Raw genomic sequence first — 24,176 nt, forward strand, 5'->3', positions numbered from 1 at the left:
ACATAGGTCACGGTTGCAAGCCCTTGCAAAGGGATGAACAGTTTTCCATTGCTTCAAAGTGCACACACAGAAAATGTCCCAGCGAAACAGACATCCATTCTCGGAACCAAAACAGGAGTGGTTTCTTCACATTGTTATCTTTCTGCAATGGCTCTTAAGTTGACTTTAAGTCCAATTTCATCCTGCCCTTCCTTTCCTTGCCTTCAAGAGATAAGTCTAAGCAACCACAATTTTTAATCCTCCCCACCACCGCCACCACATTTTGGATTGGCTCCTTGCTTTTCTGGACTCAAAGTGAAAGCCCTCTCTTGGCCACCTGGACCCCACTCAGTTCTGCCTTTGAAATATCTCAGGAGGGGGGGTCAACTTTATCAAACATATGTGAAAATTACCTTTACCAAAAAAAAATCAAGAGTCCTTCCAGAGCATGATACAAAGACAGGTCGAGTCATTTAAACATCCTCAGGCTCTACATGCGAATAGAGTTCACAGAGTTTTTCAAACTTGGGCCCCCACTCTTTCATATCCCCATACATGGTGTCTTCATCCCACTCGCAGGACCCCAGGGAGCTGAGGCTGCTGGCCTCCGAACACTCCCCTTCGGTATAAAACACTTGCAACGAATCGCAGGCTAGGGCATGGTGCTGCTGGTCCACATTTTGAACCACGCCCAAGAGGTAGCACCCAAAATCAATGCTCAAGGAGGTGGAGCCTCTTCCTACTTCCTGCAGCTCCTTCGGACTGGCGGTGAACTCGCAGCTCAAAGGGTTGTGCAGCTCGATCCGTTTCCCTTTGTTTTTGTAGAGGGAGTAGGCTGGGCTGGTTTGAAGGGACATCTGGAGCTCGGCCATGTTGTAGGCATCCTGGAGGAAGAAATCGATGCTGCATTAAGGACTTAATTGGGAAAGCCCACCACAAAAGATGGGTTTAATTCACTGCCCCTGGATAGACACAACCATCAGTGCTTTCTGCTCAGTGACCACAATCGAGCCGAGGGCATAGGATTGCACCTACACACAATTATTTATCTGATTCCGTCCTCTTGTGATTGTGTGTTCTCAAAACATATCTCTTGTATTTACAATATGTGAAGTTCCTTGCTACCTTCTCTGATTGCATTCCTGGTTTTATGAACAGCCCAATTGCTTTATTATCCGGCTTACAATTCCGTGAGCATCAAGCCAATCAGTGTAAATCTAATATGGGCATTGACAAGATGCTACTATGGGCGTTGACCCCTTGGCCACCCACATGCAAAAATGGGCACCTACTGCCTGGAATGCCTTCCCTGTCACTACGAGCAATAATGAGCTGATCATCAATTACTAATTGCCTGGCACTTCTGTCTCCCATCTGGGAAGGCTCAAAGACAAGATGTGTTTTATTACTCTTGAACCCAGAGGCCAAGCTGCATTGCACTGGCTTTAGAGATCTTATATTTTAATCCAGAATTTTCTTGGTGGCATCTCACTATTGAATTTCCTAATTGTGCAGTGGAGCAAGGTGGTGCCAATATGAAAGGTTTGCCTCTTTCGCCACACTATAAAGACGAATTGCATTCAACTCCACCTTCATACTCTTGTCGTTGCCCCTCTCTCCTGCTTGGAACCTCTCTCTCTGTTATCCACTGTCCAAAATCAGACTGTAAGTTCCTCAGGGCAAGGACCTATCCCTTGCCTTTCTCGGGAAGAATGTCATGGCAAGGACCTATCCCTTGCCTTTCTCGGGAAGAACGTCATGGCAAGGACATATCCCTTGCCTTTCTCAGGAAGAATGTCATGGCAAGAGAAAGAGCAGCCTGCTCGCAATCATCAGCTAGAGAAAGCATGACAGCAGGAAGCTTACTTCCCTCCTCCCTGCCATAAAGATCACTCAGCTGCAAGTGACAGTGTTGCCCTGGCACTAGAGAGCTGAAGGGTGCTAGGACACTCTGACCCCATCCATGGGCCAGGGAACTAAGACTAGAGATGGGTGAGAATTTTATTCCTTTCACTTTTTGACAAGAACATACCAAAGTTTGCAAACTTCTTCCTAAACAAGACAAAATTTGAGATAAAAACAAAACAAAAATTGAATGTTGGAGAAAGTGAAATTGGCAGATTCGTCTATCCAGGCCAAGGGCTTCAAGTGCTTAGCTCTTAAAAGTCCAGCTTTGAATCCCCATGTCTTCACCCATTTTTGTGGTGCTCGGTTAGGGCTGCTACCTCTTTTTTTCTGATAGTCTCCTCATCTTTAACAGCTACATGGGAGACAGGTCCAACATGGTCCCCTCCATGCTGCGAATAGCTGTACATAATGAATTTGGATGTGTAGATGGGTTCGAATTTCATTTCAGTTTGAGTTTTTTCATAAGAACATACCAAAATCTACATTTCCTTATAAATGGGACAGAAGAAACTACACCGGTATGGTGTAGTAGTTAAGAGTAGTTAGAGTGTTGGACTGGGACTTTGGAGATCCGGGTTCTAGTCCCCACTCAGCCATGAAGCTCACTGGGTGACTTTGGGCCAGTCACTGACTCTCAGCCTATCCTACCTCACAGGGTTGTTGTGAGGATAAAATGGAGAGGAAGAACATCATGTACACCATCTTGGGCTCCTTGAAAGAGGAAAAAAGCCATGATAGAAATGTTATTATTAATATTAAGTAATATTAATTAATATTAATGTTGGAGAAAGTGGAACTAAGAGATTCATCCATCCTTCCGAAGGACTGCTAGATTGTCTATGTTTTGGATATGTGTGTTTTATTACTATCTAGTGTAAGCCGCCTTGAGGATTATTTGAACAAAAGGCAAGATATACATCTTCTACATGAAGTACTAGTATACACTGTCAAGGTTCGCCTTATGACGTGGACTCCTGAACAACCCCTTAAGGATTTTTTGTCTCCTGAAAAGTCCCACTTTCTTTGTTTTACCTTCCCCTTTCCAATAACGTGGGGTTTAGGCTATAGGCGTGGGGTGATTGACGCTGTAGGCACAAGATTTAACCACAACAGTTTACTAGTAAATTAAAGCAAACAAATCACAACTAAAGGTATTTACACAATAGAGCTGAGTGATACAAAAGGCATTAAAAGAAAATAAAGTTGCAAAACGCAAGTTCCTTTACCCTAGCTGTACTTAGCCTTCTCCAGGTTGCATCTTCCTGCTCCCTCTTCAGGATCTGGACTCCCTGACTCTGGTCTTACTGCATTGGTCTTTCTGACTGTCTCTCTCTTTTTTTTAACCTCCTCCCTCAAACCTGGAAGTACTGTTTCAAACCTGAAGAAATGAAACTGAAACTTAACCAGGGAAATGAAACTACTCCTCTCAGGGATACCCCCTTCACAAACACCCTGTGCATGGAGGGATCCTTTGACTTCAAACTCCGTCCTGCAGCATGGAGCCAACCTGTACTTGAATCCTCAGGGCTTGTTTCTGCTGCTTTAAGGAAGGCTGAGACACAAAGTGTCAGAAAAAGTGTCAAACCTGTCAGACAAACTCAACATATCCCCTGCATTGGTAAACCTATTTTTCCCCTTACAATTTGTAGAGGGAGTTAATCTTATTAAACACTAGTAGGATTTGTATACTTAGCTCTCTGTGTGCCACCTTAAAGATATATATCGTTTTAAGAGTTTACAGCATGTTCATAGAAATTCGTCAAAACCTTTGACTTTTTACAACCAAGAGGAAATCTGTATTTGGAAATCTGCATGAGGAAATCGGTATAAGGAAATCTGTATTCATCTAGTAGGAAAGTCTATGTGTGAAATTCAAATTACTATAGCGCTTGGAGACAGACAGACAGACATCAGAACGAAAGCATTTACAAATGTACCTATTTTTCCTCTAGTTTGGTGACATGCCTGTTGGTTAACAGACAACTCTCTAGTGCAGCCTTACCCAATGAGATGTGCTGGACTACAACTCCCAGCATTCACAGCCCACTTGGCCACTGTCCATGTTTACAAAGCTGATATAAACTGTATTTTCTCTGAAGCAGTCCTAATGAGTTTTATTGAAATGCCCCTGATTTAAAGTAATTTGAGGATGGTTGCTATAATGTACTTAAGGTCCAATCCTATGCATGTTTAGTTAGAAAAAAAGTCCTACAACTCCCAGCTGGCTGGGGGAATGCTGGGAGTTGTAGGAGGTTTTTTCTAATTAAATATGAATAGGATCGTACCCTTAACGGGGGCAATATTGAGATTGCCATGTCATGCAGTGATTACTTACACAGAATGTTGCGATAACCTGTGAGCAGGGGCAAGAGTAAATGTCAAGTCTACTGTTGGGGAATACATGCGCCAGTTACTAAAACCTAATGGTGAGATAGAGTTTTTCTGAATGGTAGAAACGGAAGTAGGTAATTTAACAATTTAAAAATCTTATGGTTAGCTGTATATAGAACCCCGTTATCTCCTCACAAATACAAAACTCGGAATGGCTGTAGAATCTGTGCAATTACAGGCCTAATACTGTTAATGGCTAACAGTAAAAATACTGATAAGAGGCAGGTAACAAAAATCACCAAAGTACCTTCTGGTAATACTTTTCTGTAGTGATTGTTTCTATTGGTTACTGGCAAAGATCACCTCCACTGTTCCTCCCACCCTGCACTGGATGATCGGAAGCCTCCTGACTTCAGAGGCTTCTGATCACTGAGGGTGCAGTTAATAGTACTGCTCCCCAACTGTACTTCAGATACACAGATAAATACTGATTATAGCAAAGTATTATGAGCCTTGAACTATGAGTTGTTGAGTTCTAACCCTTAAAGCCAATCAAAACTATTTAGACCACACTTCCTTAACCTGGTGCCCTCCAGGTTTTGGACTTCAATTCCCAGCAGCACCAGCCAGCATGGCCAATGGTCAGGGATGCTGGGAACTGGTCATCCAAAACCGGGGGGCGGGGGGACCAGGCTAGTCTAGACATTTTTATCCCTTCTCTGTGAAGAAATACAAAGTGAAGTGTCACTGGAAGAAATGTGGTGGTAAGATCAAAGTAAACCAGAGAACAATAGATTTTTCTCTGCTTGAGCCAAGACTTCTGGCTACCCTCCCGCACACTCCAGATCATCAGATGGAGGGAGGGGGAGAGAGAGAGAGAGAGAGAGACTTACTTGATCCTGCTCCCCTCCCCCTTCCTCATTATAGTTGAGGATGTTCTCTCGGATGTCCTCCAAGTCATCATGACAGGTGGTGACGTGGTAGACTCCGCCATTCATACTTTTGTGGCTTTTCCACCAAGTCCACAGGAAAACACCACAGAGAAGAACTGGATGAAGAGATGGACAGAAGCAGAGAGACATTTCGAAACCATATCCAAACGCCACAACTAAAATGCAGTAGAACCTCAAGAGTGGTGACTTCTCTTGTTGGAATATTGCCACATGTGTAATAACCCCCACATTGTGGAATGCTCTCCCTAGAGAGGTCCCCCTGGCACCTACTTTCCTGACCTTTTGGCCCCAAAGACCTTTTTATTCTCCCAGACCTTAAAAAATTAAGTGCTATTTGTTTTATTTTTAGTATGTTTAAAGCTGCATTTTAAAACCATCCTTTTCCATCATTTAGCTTTCATAATGATCTCCCTTTCAAAAACTATTTTAATGTGTTTTATCATTGGTTTCATGGTATTTGTTTTTAGTATGAATGTCGGCCTGAAAGATTCCACTATAGGGCGTCTCATAAATTGAATGAATGATGCTTTCTTTGAGGTGCATGATGGAGGGGGAAGACCACATAAACCCGAACACAGAAAATTGTCCTATAGTAAGCCAGACCAATGGTCCCTCCAGCTCACTATTACCTACACTGACTGGCAGTGGCTCTCCCTGGAGACGTCCGATTGAATATGGAATCTTTTGCACGCAAAGCATGTGCTCTTCCACTAAGCCGCAGCTCTTTCCCTGTGTCCCGTGTGAGTCAGAATTTACCAGCTAAACATTGGTTGCCTGTCTCAAGTAGGACGGTACTTTGTATCAAGGTATTAGGAATCAACTCCACTTCTCCCCACTGACAAACATCTCCCCAAGCCTGCCAGGCCTAGCCCTGTGTTTGTTATATTTGCTTGTGTGCTGCCATGATTAACATCTGCTGTCAGCAGCAGAGAGGTCAAAGCCAGCCTCGCAATTGCCAGCCCAACTGTGGCCACTGTAGGCCACCGAACTGACCACAGCAGAGGAGAAACCTGTCCATTTTCTAGTGTTCATGACAATTGTCAAAATAATATCAACCTCATACGTAATTTTGTATTGATTTGGTGTCATTGCATTGCACAACATTGATTGTGATAGCTGAGTGTGCCAACGGAAAGATGGGATATAAAATTAATCTAATATAAGAACACCCTTTCGTTTACCCCATATCTGAAAGCCAATAAAAGGTGAATCCATGAACACACTTCCTCTTTCTGTTCTAGTTTATTACAACATGTTTCAATGGGTGTTCAGGGTAGCAGTAATGGTAAGATATAGAGCATGGACTCTTTTTATCTCAATACAATTTAAACAGGGTTTAGCTTCGAAAATAGAAGATTAAGGGGAGACATTCATTCATTCATTCATTACATTTCTATACCACCCAATAGCCACAGCTCTCTGGGTAGTTTACAAAGAATAAAAACCTTAAAAATACATTATGCATAATATAAAAAGTTTAGTTACAAACATATAAAGAGAGCAGACACATATACACACACACACACATCCAAACAATATCCCATGACCTGATTTAAAACCTCTCATATGCTCCCCACTGCCTAGGAGTGTGCTAGTGATGTTCAAATATCTGAAGGGCTGTCACTCAGAAGATGAAGCACTCTTGTCCTCTGTTGCTCCAGAAGGGCAGGATTACAACCAATGGGTGAAAAGCAGATTTCGGCTAACCATAGGAGAAACTTCCAAATGGTAATTGCTGTTTGACAATGGAACAGACTGCCTTGGGAGGTGATGAGCTCTCCTTCGTTGGACCTATTTAAGCACACGCTGGATGGACATCTGTCAGGGGAAAGAACTAGATGAGCTCCAAGGTCCCTTCCAACTCTATGATTCTACGATTCTAAGGTGAACTTTATGCTAAAGTTTTCCAGGGGTCAGGTCTGGAATTCCTTTTCAGTGATGGGGCTCAGGTCTAAAACATGTGAAGTCCATAAGGAGCCTGGAATCAGCATTGGCAGGCATCCTTGGACAGGCTGTAGGATGGTGTGCAAGTGCCATTCCACAAGTGGGGCAGCACTTGCACCCCCAGAGTAGCCCCCAATACATTTGCAGAAAAGCTCTGAGAGTGTTGCCAGTTTAGTTCCTAGATGGCCTGAAATGGGGCATTCTTTGGGCACATCGCAGGCAGTCTTGTATCCACAGAATCTAAAGCCTCCTTGTTCTTGACATGTCCAAAAAACTAGGGATGTCAGAGAATTCCGCCATGGATCTCAGTGAGGCTGGCCCCCCGAACTCCGTGGTGGAACGGTTTGCCCCCCCCGCCCCCCCCACGGATCCCCCCCGGGACAAGACTTACTTGGGGCGGATGTTCCGGGCGGCGGCGGCTCCGGTGGTGGCTACGGCGGCGGCTGGTCTTCCAACCGGCTGCCGCCACCATTTGCAGTCTTGTGGGTTTTGTTTTTGTTTTGCAAGACGTGATAGGCTACGTAAAGATTTACGTAGCCTATCATGGCTGGGTAAAAAAAAAAAACCACGTACGCAAATGGCGGCGACTACGGCCGCCATTTGTGTTCCTTATTTTTGGCCTTCTTAGTCTATGTAAATATTTACGTAGACTATGATGGCAAAAATAAAGGGGAATGCAAATAGCGTAGCAGGCGCTATTTGCGTCCATTTTTTATTCACCGTTTTAGCCTACGTAAATATTTACATAGGCTAAAACAGTGAATCAAAAAGGGACGCAAATAGCGCCCACTACGCTATTTGCATTCCCCTTATTTTCGCCATGATAGTCTACATAAATATTTACGTAGATTAAGACGTCCAAAAATAAGGAACGCAAATGGTGGCAGCCGTAGCCTCCGCCATTTGCGTACGCGGTTTTTGGTGTGTTTTTTCCCCAGAACCCTCCACGGCCGGAAATCCAGCTGCGGACGGCTCTGGCCTGGGCTGGGCCTGGCCGGCTGCTCCACAGAGCTTCTGAGGAGCACAGCCAGCCATGGAGGATTCCAGGGGAGAGGAACGGATCGCCTCCCCCCCCCCCGTCGATGATTCCAGGGGGAGGGACAGAATGCCTCCCCCACCACCACCATCAACATAATCCGCGGAAAGGTAAGTGACTTTCGTACATCCCTACAAAAAACAGGCCAAGAACTATGGCAGCCATGGAGTTGGCATAGTTAATTTCCTTTTCTTTAGCTGTCAGTAGGATGGAAACAATTAACCCTATGCCTTTGCATGAGGAACAAAAAATGAAAAAAACCTGGGCCCCCAAGCTCCTGCTCTGTCCACATTGAGCGCCATTCTTCCTCTCCCCCCACCTCGCCGCCCGATTTGCTTTGTTAAAGCATTTTAACCAATTAAACATTGTAGCCCTAATGAACATCTGGGGTTGGATCCAAGATCTGCCCTTCATTGAAGTATTAGTTCCCATCTGCTCAGCACTGGTTAGGCCTCATCTGGAGTACTGTGTACCTTCTAGGCACCACATTTTAAGAAGGATGCAGACAAACTGGAGAGGGTTCAGAGGAGGGCAACGAAGATGATCAGGGGACTGGAAACAAAGCCCTATGAGGAGAGACTGAAAGAAGTGGACATATTTAGCCTGGAGAAGAGAAGACTGAGGGGACATAGGATAGCGCTCTTCAAGTACTTGAAAGGTTGTCACAGACAGGAAGGCCAGGATCTCTTCTCAATCATCCCAGAGTGTAGGACACAGAATAATGGGCTCAAGTTACAGGAAGCCAGATTCCGGCTGAACATCAGGAAAAACTTCCTGACTGTTAGAGCAATATGACAATGGAACCAATTACCTAGGGAGGTGGTGGGCTCTCCCACACTGGAGGCATTCAAGATAAGGCTGGACAGCCATTTGTCAGGGATGCTTTGACTTGAATTCCTGCACTGAGCAGGGGGTTGGACTTGATGGTCTTGTAGGCCCCTTCCAGCACTACTATTCTATGATTCTATGACAGAAGGGCTCTACTCATGGAACGTGGCTCTGCCAAATTTGTGGGAGGATCTTCCCTTTCCCCCTGCAACACAGATCACACATTCAGCAGGGTCTCCAGCCCCTCTGTGTAGCATTTTTAGAGGGCTGGAGGAGATGCCATAGGAAGTGGGGGAGGGGAGAAGTCCAATTCCATCAGTCCAGACGTATATATCTAAATCTGGATCCAACCCATAAAAAATACTACGGGATAGGTCCAGATGGAGGTAGTTGAAAGTAGTTCCCACTGAAGCAATGGGGCTTCAGGTCAGGACTTACTTGTCCCGTTAATTTCAAAAAAGTTTAGTCTGGATCCTATGCAGTAAAAGAAATTGGCCACTGCCTTGGCATGAGGAAAACCCAAAGCACAAACCACACTTTTAGTTCATTACACAAAATGGGAAACATCACAAGGAACAAACAAGCTATGAAAAATAATGGAATTTATGACAATGGGCATCTCTACACCGGCCTGAAATCCTGCATTTAAAATGGGGCTTTCTGCTTCCATTTTAAATGCAGGATCACAACAACTCCCTTTTTCACGTGCTTCCTTTCCCCCCCCCTTTCCCCTCCTTCTCCCCGTATCTGAGTCTTCCATATCTTTCATTGATCTTGCTCCTCTTCTTGCCGCCTTTCCTCTTTTCATGGAGGGAACTCAAGTGGAATACCACTGGGTAATTTGATAGCTCATTATCTGCAATCTATTTAAAACGGAACAAAGGGCATTTAGTGGAGGAGATGCCTTGGAGGCTCATGGCATCATCTAAAGAGCCCACAAACTTCTGTGATTGAGCCATCTCAATAGTAGGATAAAAGCTCCGTGTGAAGGAGCCCCATGACATTATACAAAGGAGAAGAGAGTTGTGCATTACAAATTTTATTAGAAAAATAATTCAGGCACAGGGTTTGTTTGTTTTCCTGAAGTTTGACTTCTGTAATATATTTGAATTGAAGTTTACATAAAGACAACAAGCAAGTGTCCGCTTCAATTAAGAAAACTGAAGGTGAATGCTCATGGCAGAGTGTGCTCTCAGGAGCAAACTAGCCAAGATACTGTTCATGGAGCTTTTGAAAAGTGAACAGCAGGCACAGGTGGCCCTGATCATTATGAGAGGTGCGGGGGGCGAACCCTTTGCCCCCTACTGCAGTCCTGGAATTGGGGGGCTTGCATCTTCCATTTGCATTAGAAGAAACGATCTCGATCATGCCAATGGATGTTTTTCTTCCAATGCAAATAGCAGATCTGGGCCCCCCAATTCAGATCGGGACCTCAGGTGGGAGGAAAAGATTAAAGCTCCTTCTCGCCCCTCTGCCAGGGTCCCAAACTGGACACACACACACACACACACACACACACCCCATCCCACGTCTATTTACTTTAAATAGCCATTCATAAATTTCTAATTGCATGAATGGCATCTCATCTAGTTTAACCCTCAGTGGTTACTTAAAAAAACCCTAACCTTGGCTCGCATTTCTTTCTGACAGTCTTATGATTATCAATGAAATTAGCATGAAATTGCCCCTCTAAAACGTTTCCACAAAACCTTTGTTCATTAACAGATGAAGCTGTTCTACCTTCCCATAGACTGTGAGCCATACTTAACACTTGATATAGTTCCAGTCAAAATGCTGGGTTTCGAAACTTGCAATTATGTGTAGCAGAACCCTAAGCGTGTTTACTCAGAAGTAAATCCCAGAATTCAATTGTACTCCAAGGTACACATACACAAGATTGCAGCCTTAAGGTTGCCAACTTAAGACTCAATGGGGTGCAGTGGTGAAAGCAGACCTTCCCAACCTTTTGCACTACAGCTCCCATCATTCCTATGCTGATGAGAGTTGTGGTCCAAAACATCTGGAGGGCTGGGAAGTCTGGGTTAAAATGTTAAGCTAGAACTCAGGAACATACAAAGCTGCCTTAACCCAAGCCAGACCACTGGTCCATCTAGCCCAATATTGTCAACACCAACTGGCAGCAGATCTCCAGGGTTTCAGGCAGATGTTTTTCCAGCCCTACTTGGAGAGGCTGGGGATTGAAAGCGGGACCTTCGGCATGCAAACCAGGGGCTCTACTACTGAGCTACAGCCCCTCCCAACACCCAGGGTCAAATCCCCACTAACTAAGTATCACTCAGCCTTACCTTCCTCATGGGGATGTTTTGAGGATAAAAATCAGTTAGGAGCCTTGTAAGCCAATCCTTCAAGGAAGGGTGGGATATAAATGTAATAATCCATCCATCCATCCATCCATCCATCCATCCTTGCTAGGTTCTACTATAGTCAGTGGCAAATGATCCAAATAAAATATATTTAAGGCTGCAGTCTTATGCACACTTATTTGACTCAGTGGGAAGTCTTATCAAGTACAAAGGCATGGGCTCAGATTGCAAGATTTAAATAACTGGTTGAAATATCGAATATTCCAAGCTGCATCCCACTGGTATAACCATATGAATCATCCTTTCCTCAAAATATTTTAATAGAACATCTGGTTCTAAGATACACAAACATGCAAAAGAAATACCCTGAATAAAATGTCTCCTTTAACAATTTGGTGTAACAAATGGGATCCTTTTCACCACCCATAGCAGCAATGTCAATCAAGGCTACTAAAATCAGTAGACATATGTGTCCTTTAGACAGAGCAGGGCCACATAGCCAAGAACAGCCACGACATGGCTTGGAGAACATTGAGATGGCCTGACCATGTACCCAAGGGATACGTTTTGGCTTCACATTTCACTATGCCTAGCACAAAGAAGAGCTCTATTCATATTATGAAGAAATCTCTTTGAAAAGGAGAAATCTAGTGCTGAATGCAGCTCCTTGTCTTCCAAGATCCTTTCATTCTTGCATTCTAAAGACACAACTCTCAGAAAAGCTGCTCCTCTGATACTGTCTGTCAAAAAGTGCCACTGGATGCCAAGTGTTACATCTAGAAGCCAACTTTAATGTGCATCAAACTCAACAGAAATGTACATTGCACAGTCATAAAAAGCTTTCTCAGAAAAAAGCCTACCAGCACACTAAGCTTTCAGTAGCTGAGAACAATATTTAACACTGTTCCAATCACACCTTTTCTGTTCCTCGTTGCAAGTATGAAGGTTGTGCTTGGGAAATTCTTCTCCAAACCCAACTATAGCACAATATGGCCTCATAAACACATCATGTCTAAAAAATCTAGAGCAGAAACACCAACTGTTTACAAACTGCCTGTTTACCTAAAGAGCAGAGGTTCTTACCATTCTGAAAAGTAATTCTGACCTAGTCACAAATACTTGTCCCATGTCTGCATGGCGAACATATTCAACAGGAACGCAACAGGAATGTAAAAATGTAAAAATAGAAGCCCTATTCAAACATTCAAGTGACACACGATGATGGAGAGTGGGGACAAGCATGCTAGCTCTGCTCCCTTTTATTGCCATCCTTGGGGCACTCCGTGAGTTGGAGGCAAATGTCTGTGGCAGGGAGTCTTTTCGACTCGTGGAAGTTCTCCAAGTAATGTAGAACCCTGATTTTCCAAATTGCAAGGGAAACCTCTACATATGCCTCCAAGCCGTGGAAGGTGGCAAAGGCAGTGATGGGCTGGTGGAGCCAGCACACTTGTTCCTGTTCTCCGTCACTGCATGAGTAATTTTAACATCTGAGTAGGGCTAGACTAGTAGTGACAACATACCCCCACAAAAAAGGAAGCAATTAATTTTCCAAGTCACTGCAAGATCAAACTAGGGTGACTTCGAAAGAGCCCAGTGCAAAAACTATTAGAACAGAGATGAGGTTTCTCTGCAGTTGGAGGCTAGAATTCTACAGAACCTTCTGGGGTTGATATGTAGGGGATGTAAATGAACTAAGACTGTAGAGTACATGCAAAGAGCTGACTCAGACCTAAGTGCCTTTACATCTGGGGCGTTTAAGACAGGGGGAAAAAAAACACCTAGCAGGAATCATACTTCCGCTGCCGCATTCTTTTCTAGCAGTTTTTCTAGTTGGCAAAGGGAACCACTGCAATCCAGTGGGTAGAGTTGGACGTGGGATATCTGGACTCAATATTCCCCTCTCTGCCATCAACTTTTATTGTCTTGAATTCCACATCTACAAAATTTATTTAATATTTGTGAATCACTTAGAAATGTATTTAATACGAGTAATTGATACGTATCATTAAATAAGTAAAGAAATAAATACATATATTATGCATTTATAAATAATAAAATGGGAACAACAGTAATAAGTCTCACGGGGTTACTGTGAGGATAAATGATATTGTAAAGCACTTTGCAAAACAAAACAAAAGTGCTTCATCATCATAAATAGTAATAATGAATATTATAAATAGGGGTGTATGAAACACACTCACCCATCCAGTTGGGGCATCTGCTGAGGGGGGAAAGGTGATCCATCCCTCCCCCCATAATCCTCCCCAGCCAGCTCCACGGCAAGTCCATGGAGCCACTGGCCGGGCTCATCTGCAGTCGGACTTCCGTCTGCTGCTGGTCTGCGGCCGCAAACGGCGTCCGGCGTAGCAGACGCCATTTACGTCCCTGCTTTAGCTGAGATAGGCTACGTAAAACTTTATGTAGCCTATCACAGCAAAGAGCAGGGACGCAAATAGTGTCTGCTATGCTGGGCACCGTTTGCGTCCACAGACTGGGGCAATGGACGGCAGCGGACGGACCTGGACCAGCCAGCGGCAGGTAAGGTCCGCCCCGGGAAAATGTCACGGGGTGGCGGGGGGGTAGCCTGTTCTGCCACGGACTCCAGGGGGCCGGATTCTAGAGAATCCAGCCTCATTGGAGTCTGTGGCAGATTTCTCCGCCATCCCTTATTATTAGGGAAGTACGAAAGCCACTTACCTTTCACGGATTATGTTGATGGGGGGGGGGGAGGCGCTCCGTCCCTCCCCCCGGAATCCTGGCCAGCCGGCTGTGCTCCGCAGGGATTCTGCGGAGCCGCCAGCCGGCTCCGCCAGCAGCCGGACATCCGGCCGCTGGCTAGCAGGGACGCAAATGGCGGCGGCTGTAGCCGCCACCATTTGCATCCCTGCAGTCAGCCGTGATAGGCTACATAAATGTTTACATAGCCTATCACATATGACTTAAAAAAAAAACAATGCGCGTACGCAAATGGTGGCGGCCACGGCCGCCGCCATTTGCGTTCCTTATTTTGGCACATCTTAGTCTATGTCAAGATTTACGTAGACTAAGACGGCGAAAATAAGGGGAATGCAAATAGCGTAGCAGACGCTACGCTATTTGCGTTCCCCTTATTTTCGCTGTCTTAGTCTACATAAATCTTGATGTAGACTAAGACGTGCCAAAATAAGGAACACAAATGGCGGCGGCCATGGCCGCCGCCATTTGCGTACGCGCATTGTTGTTGTTTTTAAAGTCAGACGTGATAGGCTACGTAAAGATTTACGTAGCCTATCATGTCTTTTTTTTTAAGTGGAAATGGCGGCGGTGGCAGCCGGTCGGAAGACCGGCCGCCGCCACCGCCGAACCACCGCCGCAGCCGCCGCCAGAGCTGCCGCCACCAGGAAGATCTGCCCCAGGTAAGTCCCGGGGGGGGGGCAGACCGTTCCGCCACTGATTTCAGGGGGCTGAATGTGCTGGCATTCGGCCTCCCCGAGATCCGTGGTGGAATTCTCTGACTTCCCTACTTATTATAAATAAGTAAAGTATAAGTATAAATTAAGTATAATTTATAAATTTATAAATTATAAATAATTCCATAACAATGCACACAATAACAAGGGGATTTTCCATCTTTGTCCAACATTTTTTGACTTAGGCTGGGGAAGTCTGCTTCATGATGAGCTGCTCCCTGAAAAACACATCTCTCTGAGCCACATGGCTTAGATCAGCCTTCCCCACCCTGCTGCCATCAAGATGTGTTGGACTACAACTCCCATAATCTCCCAGCCAGGCTTAAAAGGGGATTAGACAAATTCATGAAAGACAGATTGATCAAGAGCTACTAGCTATGATAGCCAAATGGAACCTCCAGCTTCAGAGACAGTTATGCCAATGAGTACCAATTTCTCAGGAGCAAGGAAGGGGCAAGGATATTGCCTTCAAGCCCTCTTTGTGGCTGGCCAATGTGGGAGCCAGGATGCTGCACTGGATGAATCTTTGATCTCATCTAGCAGGAGCAGTACTCTTTTTATGTTCATTCCCCCCTTCCTGCTCCGCATTCCACTCGCCCCTTCTGAACCTATTTTCAGCCACAGAATGCAAAACTTGCAGCAAAACAGAACACAAAAAGATGAAAAGGACAGATGAAATGCAAATGGCTCTACACTGGGAAGGAGAAATGTCTTGGTTGATGGAACAAAGACTGAAGGACAAAGCAGTGAGGGCATCACCCAGTCGGAGTCTTCACGGCAAGCTGACACATGGAGAGTATTCCGAGGGGACAACACAGATGGAGGATGGTCACTGTTTGTCACCAAAGATAGTACAATATGTAGTTGCCGTAACTACCTAGCAGGGCCAAAAAGCAAATGCAGATGGCAAACATGGAGCTGAAGCTCAGCCCAGCATCCTTGTGGAAGATTGCCAGAATGATCTCACAGTTGCGGCCAGAGTAGCCATCGGGGCAATGGCATCGGAACTTGCTTGCAGACTGAGAGACGCATGTGCCAAAGTTACAGGGTCTCAGAGCACATGCAGTATAAATGCAGTGGCGGCCTGTGGCATTCTCCACCAACATGTGTCCCGAAGGGCAACTGAAAGACACAAATGCAAGTCGAACACTTAGCATTAACCTTGCTGTTGGCCCAACAAAGCTCCAAACAAAGCTATTAAAGCTCCAGGACACCCCAATCCAAATTGATTTTAGGTCCCCATTTAGCTTCATCAGGCATTAGTTCCAAAGTAATGCAATTTGCTTGCAGATGATCCTTGTGAGCTAAAGAGGCTGGATTTCTGGAATAGATCCAGTTCATAGGATTGTGTTCCAGCAAAGTTTCATGCCACCCCCCACCAAACCCCCACAAACCCCAGCAAAGAGAGTTTCGTGGTACTTTCAAGACTAACAAATGTACTGCAGCAGAAGCTTTTATAAAAAAGAGATTACTTCATCGAAGACTTCACCAGAGGACAGCGTATTACACACATACACACACGTCCAGCCTGGTTTTAAAAGTGACAGTAAACGATTAATGAACACATCCTAAAAACAGATTTGAGAACCACCCCACTGAAGTTAATGAAAATTGAACACTGGGGCAAGCGTGCACAACTTCTGAGGGCCAAAAGAGACATTCCTTTAAAGATGTAGCTGCTTTCCTTTAATTTACTTTAGGTAAGGTGCAGAGAGCTCAATCCAGATCCGGACCCTAGTGTGAGGAGTAAGAAACTCTAATCTTTTCCCTCCCTATTATGCACAAGCACCGAAGGGGTGAGTTGATCCTGGCCTATGATTTTATGAAACAAAATAACTTTACCTGCACTCGTGCATCATCCACAAGTCAATACATATAAACTGCTGGCTGCAGGGATTGCTCTTGCAAGCATCGGAAAGGCAGCCTTTTTCCACTCCTTGGGCAGTCAATACCAGCTCCTTAGGGGAAGAATCTAGAGGCAGCCCGTAGTTATTGAATCTGACATCCTTCATGCATCCTATGGCAAAATACAAAACAGGCTTGATCTGGAAAGCTCTTGATCAAGAACTATTTTTGAAACAGATGTCTCCGCACTGCAAGGCTGAGCATGTGTTATGTTTTTAACAATGGACTGAAGCCAGAGAAGTTCAGAAATAGGTCAGAACTCCCTCTCCCCCACATCCCAATCTCTGCCCCAGACTTTGAGGGCATTTGTTCGTAAGATTTGCTAAAGCTCTAGATAGCAGAGATGTACAGTGCACTGGGACACAGACAGACTGGATTTTAAGAGCATTATGGGTTCTTTACCCATTATAAGAGCCCAGATTGGTACCTCACAGACAGGCACACTAGCAAGTCAGGCGTTTAAGTACAGCCGCGCCCCCTATGCCAGGGATGTTGAATGAATTCCATTTGGGGGAAGTTCTCAGGGCTGCCTTCCAGTGATGGGTGGGGCAAAGGCAAAAGGAGCAGGACCAAATTTCCAAAAATACCAGCCTATTTTAGCTTAAACTCTTTCTGCAGAGTAACTGAGAGCCAAATTACACATTATAGTAATCACATAGCATGTAGCTGAGGGTTATCTTTTTATTTACTCTAGTGTAAGCACAGTTGGCCCCAGTTCAGATCAGGACCAACACACTCCAGGATAGGAGGATTAAACCTTACCCCTCCCCCCCACACACATACACACCAGGGGGATTTCAGGAAGCTAACAAGGAGGGGGAGGTTTAATCATCCTCTCCTGGTGATGGTTCGGATCCAAATCGGCACCGTGCATGTTTACACTAAAGTAAATAAAAAGATACACCTTAACTACACGCTATGTGATTAGTATAACATTTAGCTTGCCTCTGAGCCTTAGGAGAAGCATCTCAACCTCTTAGAATGGGGGAAAAAATGCACAAAAGCTGGGAAACTAGCAACTGGTCAGTGGTTGGGGAGAGGGGTTGGTTCCACAGGATATTAGGAACAATACTGTGCTGTTTCTGGTGCCTCCTAAAAAGTGTACAAAATTATGCGTGTGGAGAATGTGGATAGGGAGACATTTTTCTCCCTCTCTCAAAATGCTAGAACCCAATAGGGTCATAGTCAAACTATGGGATTCACCACCACAAGATGTAGTGATGGCCACCAACTTGGATGGCTTTAAAGTGGGGTTAGACAAATTCCTAGAGGAAAAGGCTATCAGTGGCTGCTAGTCCTGATGACTATGTGCTGCCTCCAGTACCAGAGGCAGTGAGCCTAGTTACACCAGCTGTTGGGGAACATGGGTGGGAGGGTGCTGTTGCGCTCATGCCCTGCTTGTGGGTTCCTGGTCGACAGCTGGTTGGCCACTGTGTGAGTAGAATGCTGGACTAGATGGACCCTTGGTCTGATCCAGCATGGCTCTTCTTATGTTCTTAACAGCTTTATTCTAGAAAGCCTGTCTTGACTGACCAGCCACCATTTTTATTGTTACTCTGTTTTTCAAAATAACAGTTCTTAATATGGTGTTTTACTTCTTTTATCTTTTTATCTTCTATTATTCACTGCTATGGAATCTGTTTATCAGTGGAAGAACATATAAATGCAATAAATAAATAAACCAACCAACCAACCAACCGTGCATGCTTCCAGACACTAGGGGACGATAGTATTGCATCAACAGCCACTTGTCTTGTTGTCTGATCAGTTCCTTTTATCTACTCCCTCCCTGCTCTTCCTCCTTCTCTCTGCCTCTGCAGCAAGTGCCATGTGGTCTCTCCAGAAAGGAAGCAAGTGACCACATCTCATGCCTTTTCTTATTTACCCCACTATAGGGGCTGCTTGTAGTTAAGTAGTGTTAGATAGCCTCCTCTGACGATGTGTATAAAAACACTAATAAAGTAAGTTGAACTGAACTTCTTCTAAATTGGCTCTAGCCTGCATTTATTGCCTCCAATACTAAATGTTGTGTTGCCACGCTTTCTCTCTATAAAGTAACTCTGCTGTAAGTCACACCAGACTTTCCAAGATGGAGATCCTCAGAGGACTGGACTGGGATGCCAAGTGGGCCAGATATAGCCCCTGTGCTGGATCTGCACCCCTACCTTATGCACTATTGTGGGCTGTCTGCAATCTTGTTTATGTTCCAAGTACTTGGGTGGAGCGGTGGAAGAATGTCACAACAAACAGCCAGCTCCCACATCCAGCTCCTCACCATCCAAGCTGAATCCTTCCAAAAACCTGCAGACCTATTTTTTCTACAGTCCCTCCACCCCAGAAAAGGAAAGGAAATAAATTCATGGAGAAAGAGAGCTGCTAGCAAACCACCTCTTTGTTGTTTATTCGGTCAGTCGCTTCCGACTCTTCGTGACTTCATGGACCAGCCCACGCCAGAGCTTCCTGTCGGCCGTTGTCACCCCTAGCTCCCCCAAGGTCGAGTCCATCAACTCCAGAATATCATCCATCCATCTTGCCCTTGGTTGGCCCCTCTTCCTTTTGCCTTCCACTTTCCCTAGCAAAACCACCTCTAGAGCTCTTAAAATGTTACGGCTGTCTTCACCACCACCCACCCCCCTTTACAGGATGTCACAAGCTGAGATTTATAAATGAAAAGTCAGAATAATTAAAAGCAAGGGAGGGGTGAGTGGATAGCTGTGCCTAGATGCCTCCTCTGTGCTGTTATGTTAAATCTGCCAGATATAGCTGTGCAAGAATAACAAAGCAGGAGCAATGGAGGCAAAATGCAAATACACAGACATTGTGAATAGTGCTCAAATGCTGGCTCGGAACTCTTTTAATAGCTAACACTCCATGATGGACAGTAATCCGAGATAGCGGTTAGGCAGAACATTCTCTTTACCTTGGAAACTGTGGCTTTGATTGACAGGGCATGTGTTGCCAACCACCAAGCTGTTGGGATCCATGATGATCTCTTTGTAGACACCTGCTGCCTTCAGAATTTCTCTCTTCCCACCTCCTCCATCCAGGCGAAGAATGAACTCATTTTCATTCCTCTCCAGGGAAACATGGTGCCATTCTCCATTATCAACTTGATAGGAGGGAAGGCTAACAGCAACCGGTCCATCTCCCAGGTTGTAAGACACTGTTAATAACCCTTGCACCACCTTGCAGAAACACAGGAACCAGTCTCAATCGTTTTTGAATGCTAATACAAGAAGGCTCTGGTTAATGCTGAAGAAAAGAGCAAGGAAGGGGAAACAACTCCTCAGATTAAGCTATGACTCCAAACTGGAACACAGGAAGCTGCCTTATACTAAATCAGACCCCAGGTCCATCTAGCCCAGTATTCTTGACACTGACTGGCAGCGGCTCTTCCAGGGTTTCTGACAGGATCCTTTCGCAGCCTTACCTGGGTCTGCTGGGGATCAAACATGGGACCTTTTGCATGCAAAGCCGGTGCTCTACCACTGAGCCACAGACCCTCCCTTCATGAGTCCTCTTCCTGCTTAGATTTATTTATATTATTGTGTCAATTTAATGTCAAAACAGCTATTACAAATGGTTCAAAAATGCTTCAAAAGCCTTGCCCTACTTCTTCAAACTGTCGTTTATGCATGTGGCATGGGGAGAGGAAACCATCCACATTATTCCATTAACGAGAGATTCTCAGAAACCCGGAGCACTTGTTACACAGGACTACACCCACCCAGATCAACACAGGGAGCCCAGAGCGCATCCAGGAAGTCCCGATAATCGGGGGGTGGTTTACTCTGGTCATTTCCTCAGTGTGATTGTGTATGCGGGGACAAGACTGAGTGAAGAAAGGCTATTGTGAACCAGGTTGCACAAGCTGGGAGCCCACCTGTGTGGCTACAGCTGCTGCAAAAAACAAACAAACCCAACAAGACAGCTGCAATTATGGAAATGGCAGCTGGTGTCCCACCTGTACAGACTGGCTCACACACTTGCATCCCACCATATACAGGGGATTTCAACAGTGTGAACTAGTCTTAAGGTCTGGATGACAAGGACTCTATGGTGCTCCTTGGCAATGTCTATAAACTCATTTTGACAGAACAGCGTGGCTGTTCTGAAAGGCACTGGAAGGGTACGAGGGGATTAATGGCACAGGTGAATTCTAAGCAACGCAGACGAAATACACCGCATCAGAAGAAGGAGACCTATTTTTCCTCTATGCCTCACCGGGCCAGAACAGAATTAACTCGGAACTATCTGGACCGTCACTCTCCATTCACCTGCAGGGTGACGTGTTCATCCTTGTTCCGGGAAGACATGCTCATGATGATACCATTGGGTTCTCGCATCCTTATCATGGCCTCTGCCAGGGTTCTGCGGGCAGGTATGGCAAAAGGCAGCTGATAATGAATGTGGCTCCCTGGCCGAAAAGAGTATTCTTCAGCAACTAGGAAAAATGGGCAAGGAAAAGTTATATGTATCACACACACACACACCCAACACGCACGTCTTATTTTTTATTAATTAATGAAATAATTCAATGCCTCTTAAAATACATTTCTCTAGGTGTTTTACAGTGTAACACATCATCATCGCTGTTGTCAAACTACAATAAAAACAAGAATATAAAACTAATAAATGTGCCAAGACAGAGTAAAATACAATATCATGTATAAGAGGTACAACCACATTGCAGGGACTAAAATAATAAAAGACAAAATTACGACAATATTTAAAAAAATACTTTAAACGTTTTTAAAAGTCTGGGTGTACAGGAACATTTTGCTCTTAAAAGCTGTTCTTAAAGTTGTTCTTAAAAGCTGGTCCTAAACCTGGTCCTAAAAGTCTCGGTCTTAAAAGTCTTGTTATTATAAGTCTTGGTCTTAAATGTTTTAAAGGCCTGGGAGGACAGGAAAGTCTTGGTCTGGCACCAGGTGAGCTTCCCTTGGAAAAGCATTCCAGAGCTGGGGGCCACCACCAAAAAAGCCCTCTCTCTTTTTGTCACCCTCCAAGCCTCAGAATGCGGGTGCTTCTGTGCATGACCGTTAGGTATGCGCAGGTATATATGGGAGGACACATCCCATCAGGTACTGAGCTCCCAAGCTGTGTAAAAATTTATAAGTCAAAATCAGCACTTTGAATTAGGCCCAGAATCAAACGCGCACGCGCACACACACTATTGAAGCATATAACTAGAAGTCTCCCTCAGTAGTATATGTTAAAGTGCAGGCTTGCAATTAGGCATTAGCCTGCTCACTGTGGCAAGAAAACAGCTCCTCCAGCTCATCAGGTGCAGCGACGTGACTACTGCACAAGGGCTCACCTCCGAGAGAGAGAGAGAGAGAGAATGCAAGCACAGGAAGTAATAAAACAAAAAATCATTTTAGCATTTTAGCTTCCTAATCTTTTAGCTCTGGAGTTTTAAATCTGTGTTTTAAATCTCTGCATTGGTGCTAGGTTTTAATCTGGTTGTACTGTTCTATTGTGGTTTTAAGCTTTCATGTTTTATATTGTTTTATGCTGCACTCTATGGTTCTAACTTTTGTGAACCGCCCAGAGAGCTTTGGCTATTGGGTGGAACAGAAATGAAATGAAATGAATAGATAGATAAGATAAGATAAATTAGATAGATAAGAGAGAGAGAGAGAGAGAGAGAGAGAACAGACAGACAGACAGACAGACAGGGAAGAGAAGAGAAGAGAAGAGAAGAGAAGAGAAGAGAAGAGAAGAGAAGAGAAGAGAAGAGAAGAGAAGAGAAGAGATGGGACGGATGGAGAGAGAGAGAGAGAGAGAGAGAGAGAATGTTTCCTAACCAGGTTCCAAAATCTAGGTTAGGGACATCTCTGGTTTTGTCTTAAGCACAGCTAATGGTGGACAGTCATAGTGCCACAGTAAACGTGAGATGGTAAATGACTGCATGCGAGGGGAAGGGCTGGAGAAAGTCCACAGCCCTAGGAGTTGCTTCTATTGCCTTGACCGTAGTTAATGGCCAATGCTACGTCTGCACCAGCTGTACAGAGCCCAGATCCCTCTGCACTTTCTGTCTGACAGAACGGAGCAAGCAAACCCCCGTCGAAATATTCTTTTTCAGGGCTGCCTCAAGAAAATATACAACACGCTGTCCCAGCAATGCATGATGATGACTTCACCTTTGTCACATTTGGAGCCGTAGTAACCTGGCAAGCAGTGGCAAGTAAATGAGCCCCACTTGCCATGGCATCGCCCGTGAATGCCACAAGGAGAGGAGCCCATCTTCTCACAGCTGCCATCATCCAAGGCACAGCCAGGAGAGCTATCCAGAGACTCTGCTGGAGATTCAAGGTCATACACCTTTAAACAAAAAACACAAAGAAAAGCACATCAAGGCTGGCTGTCAAATAAAGGAGCTTTAAAATGGACTTATGGCTTTCCACGTTGCGAGAAAAGTGCAACTGTTATTCCTTTTCAGCATGATGGCTGATCACTCCCTTGGTGCCATGAATGCCAGATGTAACTGCAGCCTCTGAAAGATACATACATTTCATAGCCAGTGCAGAGGGATCCTCTGCAGAGGGATCCAGGTAAAAATTGCATGCAAATAAATTAAATACATAACCCTGCACAAATCCTCCACCCTCTCAAATTATGTGCAAATTCCCACTAACATGCTTCTCTTAATTTCAATTGCAATGCTTTTGTCCTCTAAAGTTGGAGATAGATTATAGCCCAATGGTAGAGGAATATGCCTTGCCTGCAGAGGATCAGGTGGGAAGTAATGGTGAAGAAGGCCCTTCTTTGCTGGAGACCCTGGAGAACTGGTGTCAGACAGAGTAGAAAATACTGGGCTGGATGGACAAATAGTCTTCACTTGTAGCCAATCTACATTACAACTTTAAACTGGTGTCAAACTGGTTTATCTAAAGGGAGCCTGCAGTTTCATGAGGGTACTGAGAATTCTTTGCTAGAGACCCCCATCCCCTGTCCCCTGCCCAAGTAGCCCCTCTTCCTAGAGCTACAATTCCCAGAATTCCTGTATTTGGTAGCCGTAATCACTAAAAACAGGTCTGAAACCAGTTTAAAGTTGTAATGTAGATTGTCCCTTGGTATAAGGCAGCTTACTGTGTTCCTTACTTATCTTTGCAACTTAAAAGAGAGCCAGTGTGGTGTAGTGGCTAGAGTGTTGGACCAAGAGTCAGGAGATCCGGGTTCTAGTCTCCACTCGGCCATGGAAGCTCACTGGGTAACTCTGGGCCAGTCATAGACTCTCAGCCCAACCTACCTCACAGGGTTGTTGTTGTGAGGATAAAATGGAGAGCAGGAGGATTATGTACACTGCCTTGGGCTCCTTAAGGAAGAAAAAAGGGATATAAATGTAATAAATTAAATGAGGTAATAAAATAAATGAGGGATATAAATGTAATAAATTAATAATAAATTAATAAATAAAAGGGAGGGACCAGAGGTCAGTGGCAGAACACCTGCTTTGCATGCTGAAGCATGCAAAGCAGGTATTCTACCACTGAGCTCTGAGCTCTCCCTTTTA

The 24,176-nt window shown here is 44.8% G+C and overlaps 1 protein-coding gene across 1 annotated transcript in view; it reads right to left on the reverse strand.

Annotated features, from left to right (window-relative positions):
* Positions 1-452: 452 nt before the first annotated feature.
* LOC146338917 (neural-cadherin-like) overlaps positions 453-24,176 on the reverse strand; it is a 136,160-nt gene continuing 112,436 nt past the window's right edge. Inside the window, exons 27-33 of the mRNA XM_084812882.1 lie at positions 22,804-22,984; positions 20,935-21,101; positions 19,578-19,842; positions 16,595-16,769; positions 15,630-15,874; positions 5,112-5,266; positions 453-863 (exon numbers count right to left, since the gene is read on the reverse strand). Of these exons, the coding sequence (XP_084669008.1) occupies positions 453-863; positions 5,112-5,266; positions 15,630-15,874; positions 16,595-16,769; positions 19,578-19,842; positions 20,935-21,101; positions 22,804-22,984 (1,599 nt within the window). The remainder of the gene's footprint in view (positions 864-5,111; positions 5,267-15,629; positions 15,875-16,594; positions 16,770-19,577; positions 19,843-20,934; positions 21,102-22,803; positions 22,985-24,176) is intronic.

Source organism: Heloderma suspectum, chromosome 8 (assembly GCF_057233095.1).
Source record: "Heloderma suspectum isolate Gila_16-S chromosome 8, 16-S_ref, whole genome shotgun sequence".
Classification (NCBI taxonomy): domain Eukaryota; kingdom Metazoa; phylum Chordata; class Lepidosauria; order Squamata; family Helodermatidae; genus Heloderma; species Heloderma suspectum.